The 17,058-nt window shown below is 41.9% G+C and overlaps 1 protein-coding gene across 1 annotated transcript; it reads left to right on the top strand.

Moving 5' to 3' along the window:
* Positions 1-3,033: 3,033 nt before the first annotated feature.
* On the top strand, positions 3,034-13,562 carry SIKE1 (suppressor of IKBKE 1). The gene is made up of 5 exons (XM_060277170.1): positions 3,034-3,418; positions 3,532-3,637; positions 5,163-5,305; positions 6,112-6,225; positions 9,158-13,562. Exons 1-5 carry the CDS (start codon positions 3,260-3,262, stop codon positions 9,275-9,277), a joined length of 642 nt encoding a protein of 213 aa, XP_060133153.1. The 5' UTR covers positions 3,034-3,259; the 3' UTR covers positions 9,278-13,562.
* Positions 13,563-17,058: the final 3,496 nt, after the last annotated feature.

The raw sequence follows: 17,058 nt of genomic DNA, 5'->3' as shown, positions 1-17,058 counted from the left end.
AAGCTCCTGAAATTGTTTTCTGAGAAACATCTGATTGTTTAGAAAATACTTTTTTTGACCCTGGAAAGTCATTCAGAAAACACAAAATATTTGTACACAATCTCTTAACAGTGGACAGATTTCAGGGCCCTCTTCTTGCCATACCAGCCCTTAGATGCAACTGCAAATGACAGCACTGCACAGTGGGATTTGTTTATAAAAGCCTTTGTTTACAGAAATCTTTAATTTGCCAAATTCTAGTTTCTTGGCGTGATGGTGGTTTAAATGCAACATTCCTTATATCATTTTGCTCTCTACTTCCATGAGTAGGCCACACTAATATAAATATTGGGGGGGGGCACATACAAACATCCACATTGGACAGAAGGAACATAAGCAATACTGCCAACGTTTGCTAGAGCAGTCTCATCACCACCACTGCTCCAGATGTTACAGAAATTAGCATGGGGCTTAAGTTGAATTCTGTATATACTTGTCAGGCCACCGAATTAAATAGGACTTATTTCTGAGTAGACATGGCTAGGATTGCATTGTTGAACACTGTTTTTAATTTAACTATTTGCACCATATCAATCCTGCATTTCCTTTCCCTAGGATACCGTAGATCCCTTTATGAACCTTAGGTAGGAAATGCAAATCTTTTTTCAAGTGACAGCAAGGTGAAGGCATACAACTTCAATTACTGTAGTGAGCAAGCACTCATAACAAAGAGAAATAACAATTAAAAGCTCCACCCAGCTTTCGCTTCCTGTTCTGATTACAACCTTCCATGTGCAGGACAAAAGTAGTGGAAGTAGAATTCAGTTGTAAACATGTAAATAACACATCCTCTTGGCAACATGACCAGTGACCACTGCCTTAAAAAGCTAATTTGCTCTGTCCTTGTTTTTTTGGGACTGAATTCTGGGTGGTGGTTGTTTTTAAAGAAAGCATTAGGGCTAGGAAGATCGACCAACAGTAGAAGTTAAAAGCAAGCATTCCATGTGTCAACCCAATTGATTTTTTTTTGTAAATACAGGTTTGCTAGAATCAGACTTTGGGAAATTCGGTACTACTGTCTCCTCAAATCAAGTAATTTTTATTTTTTTACAATGCACTTTAAAAAAGGATCTTGGAACAACTTTCAGATAATAAGTAATATAGTCACTGCTCTCAGGTTTGCCAAGTTAAAAGACAAGATCAAAATGCAAAAAAACATATTAGGGTAACATCTTCAGGCAACCAAAATAACGGGCAAGCTTTCAAGTTCTTTTATCAAGCTAGGTTAGGGTGGGGAATCTTTTCAGCCAGACAGCTGTTGTCTCCTGGCCATTCTCCAGAGAGCCATGTGCCACTGGTAAGCAGCCCTAGCAGCAAAAGTGGGCAGAACATCAAATGTAAATTTAGCCATTGTACCATAGGCTGTTTTCTACACACCCTCCCTCTTGTCCATCTAGACAAGCAAGAGAAATTCCAATCAAGCAAAAATACTTGGGAGTTTAAAGCAGGGCCTGTAAGAGATATAGTCTGGGGAGAATTCCAAGGACCAGATAGTGCCCCCATGCCTGATGTTCCCCAATCCTGGATGGTAAACAGTAATGGGGGAGGGAGTTGGCTGACATGGATGCCATGGAATCAGCATTAGGGCACACAAGGATAAGGAAATGAGGGTGGAGGAAAACAGAAAGCTCGGGCACTGGCTACAATTCTTATAAGGACTTGCTGGAATGAAAACAGGGCAGGTAGCCTAATGCAATGGCTGTGACTAGATGGCAGTTAAAGGCCGGGCAGAAAAAAAGCTAGCCTCTCAGTAGAGTTGATGGGACTAGTCCTGCTTTTCTCTACTTCTGCTCCGCAGTTTGAAGGACTCCAACCGGCAGAATTTAAAGCAACATTTCATGCTGCAGATTTCACAGATAGGCAGAAAAGGGATTGTAAACAGACAGCTAGAAGGAAGGAAGGCAGATGGGATAGGTGCGCACATGGCTGGGTAATGGCTTGCTAAAACAAATGTAACAGGAGAGCGCTGCATGTTGAACTGATTTTAAAGAGCAGCACAAGCCTACCGTACACGTGCCTACTCAAAAGTAAGTCCATTGACTCCAATGCGGTCTCCCCTATCCCCTCGATGAGCAGAGGATTCTAGCTTACAGCGCAATCCCTATACATGTCTACTCAGAAGCAAGTCCTACATGGCAAGTACCGGTAGGTACAGGACTGCGGCCGTGAATAGCGAAATCAAACCCACGGACGAGGTCCCGCGCGACCGATGCCTGCACCAGAACTTGACACGGAGCTTTCAAGCTACGTTTACACGAGGCTGCGCCTGACGACTGATCTTGAGCGTTTGGCTCCTGCTAGCGGAACCGGCGGGGCTGCAGGCTGCAGGCCGCAGAGATGCTGCAGGTCGCTGCTCCGCCAAAGGAACAGGAAGGCTTCGCCTGTTGGATTTCAGCAACCCAAAGGGGAGCCTCGGCGAAGCGCCCGCCGCCTGCAACCGGAAACCGGAAGTTTCTCCGGAGAGCTATGAATTTCCCTTGACTCGGAGAGGAAGGAAACTTCATACCGGAAGCGGCGGTCGGAGCGCGGAGCCTGTGACCTCTGCGCCCCCTAGTGTGCCTCGGAGCCGGAGGGAGGGAAGCCGGAGCGGGTAGGTAGGTGGGCGCGGACCGGGGGTCGCCTGGGAAGGGCGGCGCTGCCTCAGGGTCGCCCGAGACTGTTAAGCAGCTGGGAACGGCCGCAGTGTTATGTTGCCTCCTTTCTCCCATTCACTCCATGTCGGACGCGGAAGGTGCTGTCTCCCTGGGCGGCCACTAAAACCGGACCCTCCTTGCCTGCCCTTCCTAGGGCACAGACCTCCCTAGAGCACAGAGAGTGGGGCTGGGGGCATCCGTGTCGTGTGGCCAGTTCTGTGTTCCAGCCTCTAGTGCTTTCGTATGAGGACACCCCCCCCCCCGAAAAAACACCCCACCATAATATTTATTTATTTATTACATTTATATGCTACTTTTATGTGGTGTACGGTACATGGTTCTCCTCTTCTCCACTTCATTCTCTCCACAACCCTGTGGTAGGTTAGGCTAATGCAGACTGGCCCAAGGATGCAGTGAGCTTCATGGCTGAGTGGGGATTCGAACTCTGCTCTCCCAGGTCCTGATCCAACACACTAACCATTACACCACATATTTCAAAGCCTCATATACTCTTCCCCACCTCTGAGCCAGGCCTTGATAGCTCTTGAATCTTAACCCGATCCATTCTCCTTTCAGTTCTCTTAACAATGGCCTGTACTATAGAGAAGATCCTGACCGATGCAAGGACCCTGCTGGAAAGGCTGAAAGAGCACGACAACGCAGCTGAGTCTCTCATTGACCAGTCCACCATGTTGCACAAGCGGGTTGTGTCCATGAAGGAGGCTGGCACGCCTCTTTCGCACAAGGTGAGTACAGACCCAGTAGCGTTGGCGTGAAAACATGAGTCGGGGTGAGTGGAATGTTGTATGGATATTATTAGACTGCTCTGGGTTCACATGGACCATCTTTTCTTTACAAGTATCAAGAGGATGCAGCTGAGCTGAAGGACATGTCTAAATACAAACCTCATATTCTGCTATCTCAGGAGAATACTCAGATCAGAGACTTGCAGCAGGAAAACAGAGGTGAGCATTGTGTTAGCGAGATAACTATGAGCCCTCAAGTGACTTGTTTGGCTGCAAGGGTTAACCAGAACATAATGCAAGCCTGCATTACTGATGGTTGTCTTGAACTGAAGGATGTAAAGAGCACCCATGCCTGTGTTGTCTAGTCACAGCTCTAAACAGGATTAGTCCTTGGATGTGGTCACTCATTTCACAAGCACCCTAATCCTAAACATACATACTTTAGGTTCCATTGATTTCTGTGGGACTCGTGGCTTAATAAGTGTGACTACTGATCTAATTTCTTCCTACAAAGTGGTGTGCGGCACCTGATGTGTATAAGGACAAATAGCTATGTTGCACAGGCTAGATGAGATAAGGCAGACACAGTGTCTACACACTGCTTAAGATTGCTCTTAATATTTCTAGCATGGTTCCCCTGTTGTATTCAACAGGGTTGTACATACCACTAAGGTGAAGCACAGGAGGAAGAGAGGAAAGAAATTCCCTTGCTGTAGCACAAAAATGTAGCTGAATACCACCCAAATATTCTTCTCAGTACCAGTTCCTTATTCAATTGCATTCTTGGTGAAAGTTGTCTTTAAAGCTTGATAATAAAATTCTACTGTGGCCTGCACATATTTCAGCTACAGTCCTTTTTCTAAAACTGGCACCCATTTCCATTCTTTAATCTGATCATTTTCCACACTGCCTCCAAAATACAGTCTGAACTTGAATAGCATGTATTGATGTTTATGATCTATTACTGTACCTTAAACTTCATGAATTGATGAGTTTTTCTTCTAAAAGTTTAGAAAACTTCAGGGTGCTGGGGCCAGTAAAAGTTCCAATATACTGATGGTTTCTGTCAAATGTAACCAATCTATAAATTTAAGTTTTGCATGTTTGGGCTGAATTAACAACTAAATTATTTGAAATGCAGTTTACAGCCTTTGTGTACTGGCCATTAATGTATGTCAGATGGATTGGTTCGTGATAGCATGATAGCAACAGTAGGAATTCCCAAGACTGCCATCCTGAACAGACACATCTTGAACAAAATGGGGCTTATGTCCAATTAGATGTGCACAGTATTGGTCTGGAAACAAAACTGAATAAGTGCTGGACATATATCCAGAGTTTGAATCATTAGGTGAAGTACTGTACAGTTAAGGCCAGACCCATAAGGAATTTCTTGAAATTACAGAAATTCTTATTATAAGAGTAAGAAATAGTGTTCATAAGGCATCAGTGGGCTAAGAAAATGTTAGGATTTGAAAATTATTGTATGTATAGAAGATGGAGAGGTAGGATGCACAGGGAAGTTGTACAGCCTTAATGTGACCATAGAACAGGCATCCCCAGACTCCGGCCCTCCAGATGTTTTGGACTACAATTCCCATCATCCTTGACCACTGGTCCTGTTAGCTAGGGATCATGGGAGTTGTAGGCCAAAACATCTGGAGGGCCACAGTTTGGGGGTGCCTGCCTTAGAATATGGAGTTTTTTCCTAGTATTTGCATGGAATTTGTGTTATATTTTTCAGAACTATGGGTTTCTTTGGAAGAACACCAGGATGCTTTGGAACTTATTATGAGCAAATATAGGAAACACATGTTACAGCTGATGATGAAAAGAAAAGATGTGGATGCTCAGCCAATTTTGAAAGTGCATCAAGCTCAGTCTGCAGTAAGGAATTATTCTATTATCTTCTTTCTGGAATAAAAAGAATAAGTTCCCAATAGGAATAAAGATGAGCGGCTTAGGTGTTGTGCTCTGTTCCAATGATGTTTTTCTCTCGCCTCTTTTACATTTTCCTCAAGAGCTTGTTCTCTGAAACATCTTCCTTCCATTAGTGCTCACAGCTCACAAGTGCCTTCTCTTTGTAAAATAAAGTGTTGCAACTCAGCCACAAGGTATCTTCTTTAGACTTCTTATAAAGAAAATTACCTGGTATCTCGTGTGTGTGTGTGTATCAGTTCTTTGTGACTTCAGTATTGTAAAATGCCATGAGATACCTTTAATTTGTTTTTGTACTGTTTGCAAAAATACAAACCCGTTATAAGATCCAAGAGATTCTCACCACCACCACTACCTTAAAGCAGCCAGTATGTTGTAATTAGTTCTGTCAGATTGCAACCTGAAGATCTGACCTTCCCTCTTAAACCTTCTGGGATGGCAGGAGAACATGCAGTTCCAGTACCTCCTGCCACATTCTGTAACTACCCCTCTCCTCTGTTTGTGACAGCAAATGAGACTTTGGTTTTACCACACAGCCAGTTAAGGGAACCAACATGGGAATATGACAGAAAGTACAGCAGAGCAAAGTTCAGGCAGAAGCTCAGAGATACAGTATGGCAGCACTAGGTCCAGTGAGGGAAGGATGAAGACATGATTCTTTGGTTCCGTGTTCTTTGACTTTTCTTTGGAAATACCTGATTTAACTTGTTTTTCTTTTTATTAGTTTATAATTTTGCTTTGAAATCTGCTTACAGGAAATTGAGAGTCAAATTGACAGGATCTGTGAGATGGGAGATGTAATAAGAAAAGCTGTTCATGTGGACAATGACCAGTATTATAAAACACAAGAAAAGCTAGCACAGTTAGAGGTAAGATGCTGAACAACTGTGGTTGGGGGTAGAAAACGGGGAGGCTTGTGCCTTACATTGTCAAAGGGTTCTTTCAGCCTCCAAGCCTAAACTAAACTTGATTGCTGCTTTGTTAAAAGCTAATGCCTGCCTTGAAGTCCTGCTATAGTCTTGGTACAGCTGATGAGATAGGAAAGCTGGCAGCTGAGCATCATGAAAGTAGACTCTGCACCTGCAGGATGCTACTCCATATCATAGCCCTTAAAACTGCAAGTTAAGAGGCCGCAACTCTTGGAGTCAGGCTTGAATTACTGAAAATTCTGTTGCTTCACTCTGATATGAGACACATGAATTTACTGGAGGGAAAAGCATAACACTGCATAGTATTAAAATACGGTTTCAAGTTAGCAATTAAGCAGGTTAATTGGGGGATACAACATTCAGTAGAACCTTACTACTAGGTATAGCAAGGAGCACCATGCAACCACTGAAGCTTTCTCACATGAATAAGAAACAGCAGTTGAGGTGGATAATGAGAATCTTAGCTTATCCCTCCCCTTTGAAAGTCGGGTAGGTAGCCATGTTGGTCTGATGCAGTAGAAATATATATAAAAAATTGTCCAGTAGCACCTTAGAGACCAACTAAGTTTGTTCTTGGTATGAGCTTTCGTATCTGAAGAAGTGTGCATGCACACGAAAGCTCATACCAAGAACAAACTTAGTTGGTCTCTAAGGTGCTACTGGATTTTTTTTTTTAATTTCTACTTTGAAAGTCAGTTGCGGAGGGAACCTGTGAGAGTAGAATGGCACTGTATGTGGACACCGAAAAGCAAATAAAATGAAACTTATGGTTCATTTTATTTTCCTTTCAATTCCCTCCTGAAGGAACTGCAATGACTCCAAACTCCTCAGGCAAGTGCCAATAGTGGTAATGTTTCAGCACCTCTTAAAAATTATTACTATTTTATGCACTTCTTTTTACATGAGTCCAAAGGCAGTTTACATACATACAATAAAAACAGCTAAAATAGTTTTAAAAGCAGGGAGGGAAACCCCATAAAGATAGGTTTTTAAATAATGCAAAATAAACATCTAAAACAGAAACATTTTCATCCAGCTGGAAAAGCTTGTTCAAACAAAACTATCCTCAGTTTCTAGAAAGTACAAATATGGTGCCTGTTATACCTCAATAGGGATGTTATTCCACAAAACAGGATCCAAACTCAGTTTATTAACCCTCATCCAGCCCATCACTGCACCCAGACTGTGGTCTGGGGCCTACACAACCACTCCCAATTCAGATGTTACAGAGAAATGGAGCTTGGTATCACCACAGTACGGATGACACCTCACTACAGTTTATTGTGGGAGGAGTGGAGTGGGGTTGGATGGTACCTTTAGATTGGCAAGGAGGAGTGTTGCCAGATGGCTCTAGGGTCACCTAGTCAGGTGGAGAGCTGCCACCAGTGGTTCTCCTGGCTAGATAGCCAACAGAAAGTTCTGAAACAGGATGTTTTTGTTTGGGGTAGCTGTGGCTTTTGATGTGCTAGACCAAAGCCCCATGAATCCCCCAAGGGGTCTAAATTCAACCGCCCCATTCCAGGGCTTCAGATGATCCATAGTGGGCTCCCCGCTCCCCTCCACCCCACAGCACCCCAGATCATTTGGATTTCTCTGCATTTATGTGTAGGAAACTTGAGCAAAGCCTCCATTATTAGCCTCCATTTTTTTTAAAAAAAGATCAAACCAGGATCAATCACTGCAGCCACTCCAAATGGCTGCTAGATATATATTTTTTCTAGCTGCCTTTAAGGGAATCTTAAATATGAAAGTACAGCATTGTTGTGAAATCTTGGTGTCAGCTCACCAAACCGGCAATATGAGGATAATAACACTGGATAACTTTTGTATTGGCACCATTTTAGTGTATGTTTAAAAACTTCATTCTCCAAACAAGTTGGCCCTTGGTTTGAAGAAGCATGCTGCTGCTAAATTAGTACAACTATTTAAGTCCTGGATTTCTCTATGAGCAGTTGTCCCTGTTTGTCACTCTTAATGCGAGATAATCATGACATCCAAACCAGGAAACCAATCTCCAAACAAAGGATCTGTCAGTCTAATAGTATAGTCTGGCCATATGCGTCCTTTTGCTGTGGGAAAACAGCTTCCACAGGAGATGGGGATTAGAGTCCTGCTCTTTAGGAAAACATTCAGGATTGGACAGAATGTGTGTGTCCCCCTCTCCTGGTAAACTGGGCCAATCTTAAGTGGCAAGTTTATAAAAAGCCACTGAGGGAGTCTTATGTTAACAGAGTTTTGATTTGGTCTGAACAGAACCAGGAATAATAAGGTGGCTACTTAGCACCCATGGGGTGATCTTGACTCTCTTGAAAAATTCTTGCAGACCATTTAAAGGACATTCAAGGTTGGTGGTCAATAAATAACTAGGCCAGGAAGCTGTGTGTGTGCTTGCTTGGTTCTTGTTGTCATGGCAACAGAGAAGAAATACATATAAGCCCCAGGCTGTGTCCAGAATAGGAGTTTGAGCGGTTCTTAAAGCTGGCAATTATCCATCAACTTGGCCAACATAGGTTTAGTACAACGCAACTTGTGAAAGTGCTGATAAAAATGTATCTGTAAATCATTAACATTTTCTCTTGCTATTTTTGTCTGATAAATGAGACCAAAATTTATTTGTTTATTTACATTTGCTAAGGGTCTGGATTTAGTACTATCTTATATTAGACATCTGAAGGCAGCCCTGTTTAGGGAGGCTTTTAATGTTTAATAGATCACTGTGTTTTATTTTTCTGTTGGAAGCCGCCCAGAGTGGCTGGGGAAACCCAGCCAGATGGGCGAGGTATAAATAATAAATTATTATTATTATTATTATTATTATTAAACTGTCACTGCTTTGCTCATATGTTTGAAACTGTTTTTATTGGTTTTATAGCTTGAAAATAAAGAGTTGAGAAAACTCTTAACAATCAGCAGAGAATCTATCGAGGTGAGGCAAGAAGGAATGCCTGATGATGCTTCTCAATCCACAAAACAGCTGCCTTTGAATAGTTGATCTCTGAAGCTGGTAAACTGCACTGCAGGAAAGAGTGTGCTTATTTTACAAGCTGTTCTTTTAATTCCCTCATGTCTCCGTTTGGGTATCATTCCAGCCTTTTGCTATATTATAGAGACTGTGCTTTGTGCATAGCTGCTGAAATGACTCCCTCTGCAGGCTAAAGTTTGCCCTGCTTAATCATGCAGAGGAGTACTCATGCAGCTGTAGTCCTAAGCAAATGCTTTCTCAGGGTTATCCTTGCTTTCAGAAATCTCAGTTGGATAGGACAATTTGATCGCTTTTGGCTTTTCCTGTGTAAGTACATTTCTTTAAAAGTCAGACTTTTATAGGAAAAATAGTCTGAGCAGACTTATTTCTTTAGAAGTTTATTTACTTTCAAGCAAATAATGCCTAAGATAAATTGTCATACAGGATATAGGCCAGGCATAGGCAAACTCCAGCCCTCCAGATGTTTGGAACTACAATTCCCATTATCCTGGACCACTGGTCCTGTTAGCTAGGGATAATGGGAACTGTAGTCCCAAACATCTGGAGGGCCAGAGTTTGCCTGTGCCTGATTTAGGCACTCCCGTTCTTAATTTGATTTAATTAATAGTCTAAGCAGTATTTTGGTTCCATTTAACTACTGTTTACCAAAATTACTTGTCTTTAATACATCAACAAATACAGAAAGTAATGCACAATTATATGTAAAAGTATTCTCTGAAACTCTACATGTGTGAGTGCAGTGGCTGCACACAGAGATATCTCATAATGTATAACAGAATCTTGCATTTAGCACCCTGTCTAGCATGCCACACCATTATGGAGGTCCTTGAATGCCATCCGTTCTTCTTTTCCCTCTTCCCTCTCCCTCCCCAACTCAGTCAAGGAATCTGAGCTCATGTTCCTTCACTGAGCGGAGGTGGCATGTACAGACCTCAAATTCCATATAATTGCTCATCTTTGCATGCATATTGAGGGTCAGGGGGCAAGATCTCTGTTAACTCCCTTGGAGACTCCTCTGTGTGCAGGCATTGCTCTTGCATGGGGAAAGAATCATGCCCCATCTATACATGTTTACATAGTACTGAAATGATCTAGAATGATGACTCTTCCAAAAGCAGCATCCTTTGGAACTTCATGCTAAGTATTTCAAAATTTACTCTGCGAGGTATTGATAGCAAAATGCTGCTGTTTCTAGATTTATTTTTTTCTTCTACTTGAGACTTCAGATGGGTGCTGCATGGAATCTGGTTTGTGTACTTTATTGAAGACCTTGTCTCCATGCTGAGTACTTAAGGAAAGCATTCACCAAACAGACTTGAAGACAAATAAATTATAAAGTGATTGTATAGGAACCTAGCCAAGTCCTGTCTTCATTTATAGTGCTCTGCAGTTTATTGTGTGTTCTTCTTAGCTACTTGCTTGCAGACTCTCACATCCTCATACCTGATAGATTCTATGACTGTCTCAACATTGTGATTGTAGGGCTAGAATTGGAGATATGTCTAGCCTCTGTGGTCACATCTGTATAAATGTATTTGTCCCCATAGCATGCTTCGATCTTGTACAGCATATTGCCTATTGCTAAAGTGTTGTAAACCATAATGAATGCGAAAGGAGATATTTCAATGTTTCTGCTTTCTCCAGGAAAGTTTCAGCGTAGGATCGATCACTCTTGTTGCTCAGAGTGCAGCACATGTCCTTTCTCCATGTTTATCATCTTTCCCCATCAGTGTGGTGGAGAGGAGAGCCGGGTTTATTCTTCAAATTCATCTTTTGGTGTTTTTAAATTCTTACCAGTCAGTTTTACTTTGAAGACTGAGCTGATAAAAGAGCTGCTGCTTTTGTGCATTATGCAAACATAACCCTAATCAGCAGGACAGATTCACCTGTATATCATCACTTTGCAGTGTTATGCCTTAAATATATGCCATCAGTGCCATCTTCAGAATCAAACAGGCTCTTGTAATGAGCAGCAACATGTGCTCAGTCCGTGCATAGATTCTGGATTATTTTGTAAATACCCTTGAGGGATGTTACAATGTACATAAGTGAGTTACAGAGCTGTTGTGCTATTTTTTGCCATCTTATCTGCCTGCTCTGATCAGTGAATTCAATCTTGTCTTTACCTCTCAGGTATTAAATATGTATATTTGTTCATTTTCCTGAAATAAATGTTTTGAGGCAATATTATCTGTTGTGGCACTTTTTGTACCACGGATAATTTATGGACTGACTTTACCATTGGCCAGCACCATTGTTCGCTGATTAACTACTTGGGCCACTGCAAGTTACATTCTGTATTTATCTGGAAATTAGGCTGAGTAAAGGGAACTGAAATTGGCATATGCTGACTATAAATAGGTGTCTAGTGGAACCATGTTTATCAAACCGATTAAACCTTTAAGAATTTCATAAATGCCTGTGTTTAACTTTGTAAAACCAAGTTTTATTTCAGTCATAGACTGAAACAAAATGTACACATTCTCCTTCATACATGAGAATGACAAAAGCGGGCCTGCTTTCAAACCTAATTAGTAATTAGCTTTTCTCTAAAATATAGTCTGGGATGCACAATATGAAATATAGTAAGTAAGAAGTACAATTCAAGCTGTTACCACTGCAACAGTACAATCCTATACATGTCTACTCCATTAGGCCTCCTCTCCCTCAACTACCAGGCAGCAGCCATTCCATCAGGCTGCACAGTGGGAGAGGTAGGAAGCAGGGCTCATTCCATCAACCAGCCAAAGGACCAGCTCCTGCCCCTGAGCTGTTTCTAGGCCAGCTGGTCGTTGTGAAAACTAATCTTTAATAATTGGCACCCGAGTTGCTTTTTGGTCTTTTCTCCCTTGCCCCTTGTGTTTTGAGATGGTAAGCCTGCAGGCAAGGACTGTCTTGTTTTCATTGATTATATTGTAAGCCACTCTGAACATTTTTAGCTGAAGAGTGGGGGTACAAATGCTCTAAATAAATGAATTGTTTTTATTTAATTTGGGTCTTTGAGTAAGTGTAGCATCCAAAGGCTAAAGCAAGGTTGGGAAACCATTTTTAGCCACATGGCATCATATTCTTTTGGGCAACATTTTGGGGCTTGTGTGCAAGTGAACGGGTCTGGAAGCAAAAGTGGATTGATAAATGGAGGTAAATGTTACAAAGGGTCACAGTCAGCTAGTTTCTAAATGCACACGTACTTATCTGGACGGAGGACAGAGGTGTAAGAATGCATTCTAGCCGGGCAGAAACCAATGTAGAGTGAAGCAGAGCCAGGGAGGAGTGTGTCTTGGGGAGAGTTTCGAGGCCCAGATAAAGGAGCTTGGCCTGAAGTTCTTCCCTGGGCTAAAGCAACATAATCAAAAGTGTAAATGTCAGTATTAGCAACAGGAGATGAAAATGCCTTCACTTGCCAGTAGGTAAGGTAAAGGTAAACAGTAAACTCTGTGTAGAGAGACTGCCAGTCAATCCTTCCTAGTCCACCAAAGAGAGATCCATGACATGGAAAATACACTGGATATTGTATCCTTTGGACAGTAAAAATATTGTCTGGTTCACACCTGATCATGACCCCTTCACCATCTGTAGTCTAATTGGAGATGTAGCCAATGGAAAACAAGGTAACCTGCACCTTTGCCCTTCAAGAAAATTACTTTTGGCCATAACGAATATGGAGATCGATCTATCTATCTATCTATCTATCTATCTATCTATCTATCTATCTATCATCAAGAGAAAGAGCAATTTGGTAAGGCATTTAATTCTAACTTGGAAACACAATAGTTTGTGATAATATTTGGCTTCCTCTAGCAGCTTTCTGCTATCCTGCTAGGCAATGACTGAAATTACAAGAGAGAGAGAACCTGACAAAGTAGAATGTACAGTATTTTTCAAACAGAAACAAGTTTCTTTCAGGTGGCCACTGAGTAAAATTATCCTTGCCTCTTATATGTACAAATGTGTTTCCTTTGTTTATCAGCCCTTTTCCCATAAACCATGTTTTGCAAATAATCTGTGGCTTCCTACCTCCCACAAATCAAGAATCAAGTTTGTCTACATTTTTCATAAGTGTGCCTCTAGCTGAAAATTGCTTTGTAGTTAACAGCCACTGCAAGAATAAAATAACACCCTCGTTTTAGAAAATACAGTAGGCATTCAGTTACCAGCCCAAGATTGCACCTAATTTTATAGTGATGCTCATAATGGTTTGGACCTAAAAGTAGAGTGAGGTTGCTTTGGCTCATAGAAGAGGGCCTTGTTTGCACTCTTCATTTCAGCAACACCATACACCCTTAAAAATTCACTACACCAGTGTGGTGTAGTGTTTAAGAGCAGTGGACTCATAATCTGGTGAACCGGGTTTGTGTCTCTGCTCCTCCACATGAAGCTGCTGGGTGACCTTGGGCTAGTCACACTTCTTTGAAGTCTCTCAGCCCCACTCACCTGCTGTGGAGGAGGAAGGGAAAGAAGAATGTTAGCCACTTTGAGACTCCTTCGGGTAGTGATAAAGCGGGATATCAAATCCAAACTCCTCCTCCTCCTCTTCTCCTGAAGGTTGGAGAACGATCCAGTGGCTTTGGAGGGTGGGGCATTATGAGAGACTGCATTTGCAGAGGGGGGAATCTGCAACCCTCTCATGAGTTTGCATTAATACCTTCTGTGTGTGCTTGTTGGGACTGGAGTCCAAGCCTCTGTTCTGTTCACTAAAAGCACTGCCTTTGAGTCAATAAGGACAGGGCATCCCAACCTGCTTCAAGGTAATTCACTGACACAATAAGAGTTATGTTAACAGCCGCTGTTGCTACCGGTAGATATGGCATGCCAATATCCTGCATTGCTGTCACAAAAAGTAATTTATGTGCGCTCCTAAAGCCAGTTAAGGAAGTTGCATACCATATTTTGCTGATACATAGTAATTACTATTATGGAGTTGCAATTATAATCCAATGAAACAGGCTAAACTAGCCTGACTAGCCTTTGTTTATTTACCCTACCTCCAAGCAAAGTGGTGTACCATGCAATGTTGCTGTTGTTTGGGAGATGACAGACGACAGATGACAGATAGATAGATAGATAGATAGATAGATAGATAGATAGATAGATAGATAGATAGATGGATAGATAGATAGATAGATGTGTGTGTGTGTGTGTGTGTGTGTGTGTGTGTGTGTGTGTGTGAGAGAGAGAGAGAGAGAGAGAGAGAGAGAGAGAGAGAGAGAGAGAGAGAGAGAGAGAGACTGAGACTACCTTGCAGAGAGGACCCAATTTGTTTGTGTTTTATAGAAAAGGGAACTGGAGGCTTCTTGGTGGTCAAAGGTGTAGGAAGCTGCAATTCCAATTTGGGGGTCAACTGTAGCTCAGATAGAGCATCTGCTTTGCATGCAGAAGGTCCCTGGTTCATTCTCCAGGTGGGACTGAGAGAGGTCCCTGCCTGAAACCCAGGAGAGTTGATGCCAGTCAAGGTAGACAGCACTGAAGTAGATGGGCTAATGGTCTGACTTAGTATAATAAGGCAGTTTCCCATGTTGCAGGTAGTTCTACAAATACTCTTATTGTAAATGGAGGCAGCCATTCAATAAGCTAGGACTAAAAAGGTGGAGCCAATATTACAGTACCATCAAATAAATGATTTGTTTTATGAAGACAAAAGAAACAATGGATTTGAAAGTGCTAAGTCCTAATTCCAAATTGAATTGGTGGAGGGGAGAAATAAATTGCTGTCAAGAATGTATAACTTCTTATTGGAGTGGAACACCAAGGATGAGGAGACAAAGGAGGTTATGATAAAATGGGCAATTGACTTTGGTTATAACATTGAATACGATCTGTGGCTTAAGTTATGGAATCAACATATGAAATTTACAGCATGTACGGTACTAAAAGAAAATGTCATGAAAATTATGTACCGCTGGTACCTGACACCAGTCAAATTGGCAAAAATTTATAGAAAGAAAAACAAAAAAGTGTTGGGAATGTAACCAAAAGGATTGAGAATTATATGTGGTGGCTATGTGAAAAAGTAAAAACATTCTGGGAGTTAATTTATAATGAGTTTAAAAAAATGTTAAAATATACTTTCCCCAAGAAACCTGAAGCCTTTTTGTTAGAGCTAATGGGAAATGAAATTAATAAGAATGACCAAAGATTATCCACGACAGCCACCAGAATGGTATTGGCTCAAAGATGGAAAACAACAGAAATTCTAACAGTTGACGAGTGGTGGGTTAAGATGATGGAATATTCAGAGTTGGCTAGGATGACTGGAAGGCTAAGGGAGCAAAAGGACCAGAAGTTCCAAAAAGAGTGGAGTAAATTTGTGGACTATTTAAAGGAGTGCTGTAAAAATGTGAAGACACTGACAGGCTTAACACAAACCTACAACAGAAACAATGGATGTTTCTGTCTATAAACGAGAAAGAACTATTTAAGAGAATGACAGAGACAATATGGGAGAAGGTGCATAACATAAGAGAAAAGACCTGAAAACCAAAAGTGGAGAAGGAAGGAAGTCGTGTTTGGCAGAACATTAGTATGTTTTGGAGGTTAGGATTAGTAGTATAGTAATAATAGCTGTATTAAATAGTAATTGAAATGTATCAGATGAATTGTTTTATTTATGACTATTTTCTTTCTGTATTTGGGAAAACAATAAAAAAGGTGGAGCCAATAGGCAGCTCCTAAAGTGCAAGGATGTTTCCAGCATGAACCTTGAGATATTTGTGGTGGTGAACAAAGGGGGATTTAAAATGTATTAGAGGAGGAAATAATAGCCCTGTGAAACATTATAAATCCTTTGTTCCCTGTCCTCTTATCTCTGTTCATATTTCTTACAGCCACTTGTTCATGTGCCTTTTGCTTCCTCTGCCATTACCCTTTTCTAGCCCCAAGTATTTTTGCAGGGGCCTTAGGGCCTGCCTAAGCAGCTATTCCTCTCTGTTAATGAGACTCTCTGCTTACATAGGTTATTACACAAGCTGCTTTGACTTCACATTAGTCTGCAGCTGAAATAGCTTAGTTTAGACTGCTCAACCTGCCCTATCAATGCTTCTTACTTCCAGGAAAAATAAGAGTAACGGAGGGATGAGAGGTGTGGAAAAGAACACACTATGCCAAACTAGGAAAGCTGACAATAGTTATGGTTGCCAATGCAAGGTAATTCCCAGTGCCTTAGGCTACAAATCTCTACACATTATTCTGAATTGGACACATCGACCCATCTTATGTGACGGAAAGGAAGTAGATGCAGGGCTGGCTGAGGGAAAGGACAAGATGATTAACAGGTGAAGCTCATTCCAGCATGGTCATAGGCATCTGGTTGGCCAATATTGGAACAGGATGTTGCGCTAGTTGGGGTGCTGGCCTGATCCAACCGGCTTTTGCGTGAGGGATGATGGGAATTGGAAGTCCAGTCCAGCAACATATGGAGGGTCACAGGTTCTCCGTCCCTGCTGTAAAACAACTGGACAGTTCACATCCTTCTGCGGAGGGTTTGCAATGTTATTGTGTCATTGTGCTGGTTTGATTTGGTGCCTTCCGTTTGAAGGGCTCATGAATTTCATGACCTTTGTTACACATACAAAATCTTTTCACATTTTGCAATAAAGATGCAATTCGTGCATCTCAATATCGCACGGCGTCCCTTTAAGTAGCAGCTGCCTTTAAAGGCGGCCAATAAGTAAACAGAGAGCAAAGGCGCGCATGCGCTTTTGCGCGGGTACTTATCCCGAAGCCTCCCTTAGAGCCTGCGCTCCCGCTTCGACCCCCCCCCCGGCCCGGCCTTGCTGCGCACGCGCGGAACC

Source organism: Zootoca vivipara, chromosome 7 (assembly GCF_963506605.1).
Source record: "Zootoca vivipara chromosome 7, rZooViv1.1, whole genome shotgun sequence".
NCBI lineage: Eukaryota > Metazoa > Chordata > Lepidosauria > Squamata > Lacertidae > Zootoca > Zootoca vivipara.
Note: the sequence above shows the minus strand (reverse complement) of the source record. Positions and strands in the feature narration are given on the sequence as shown.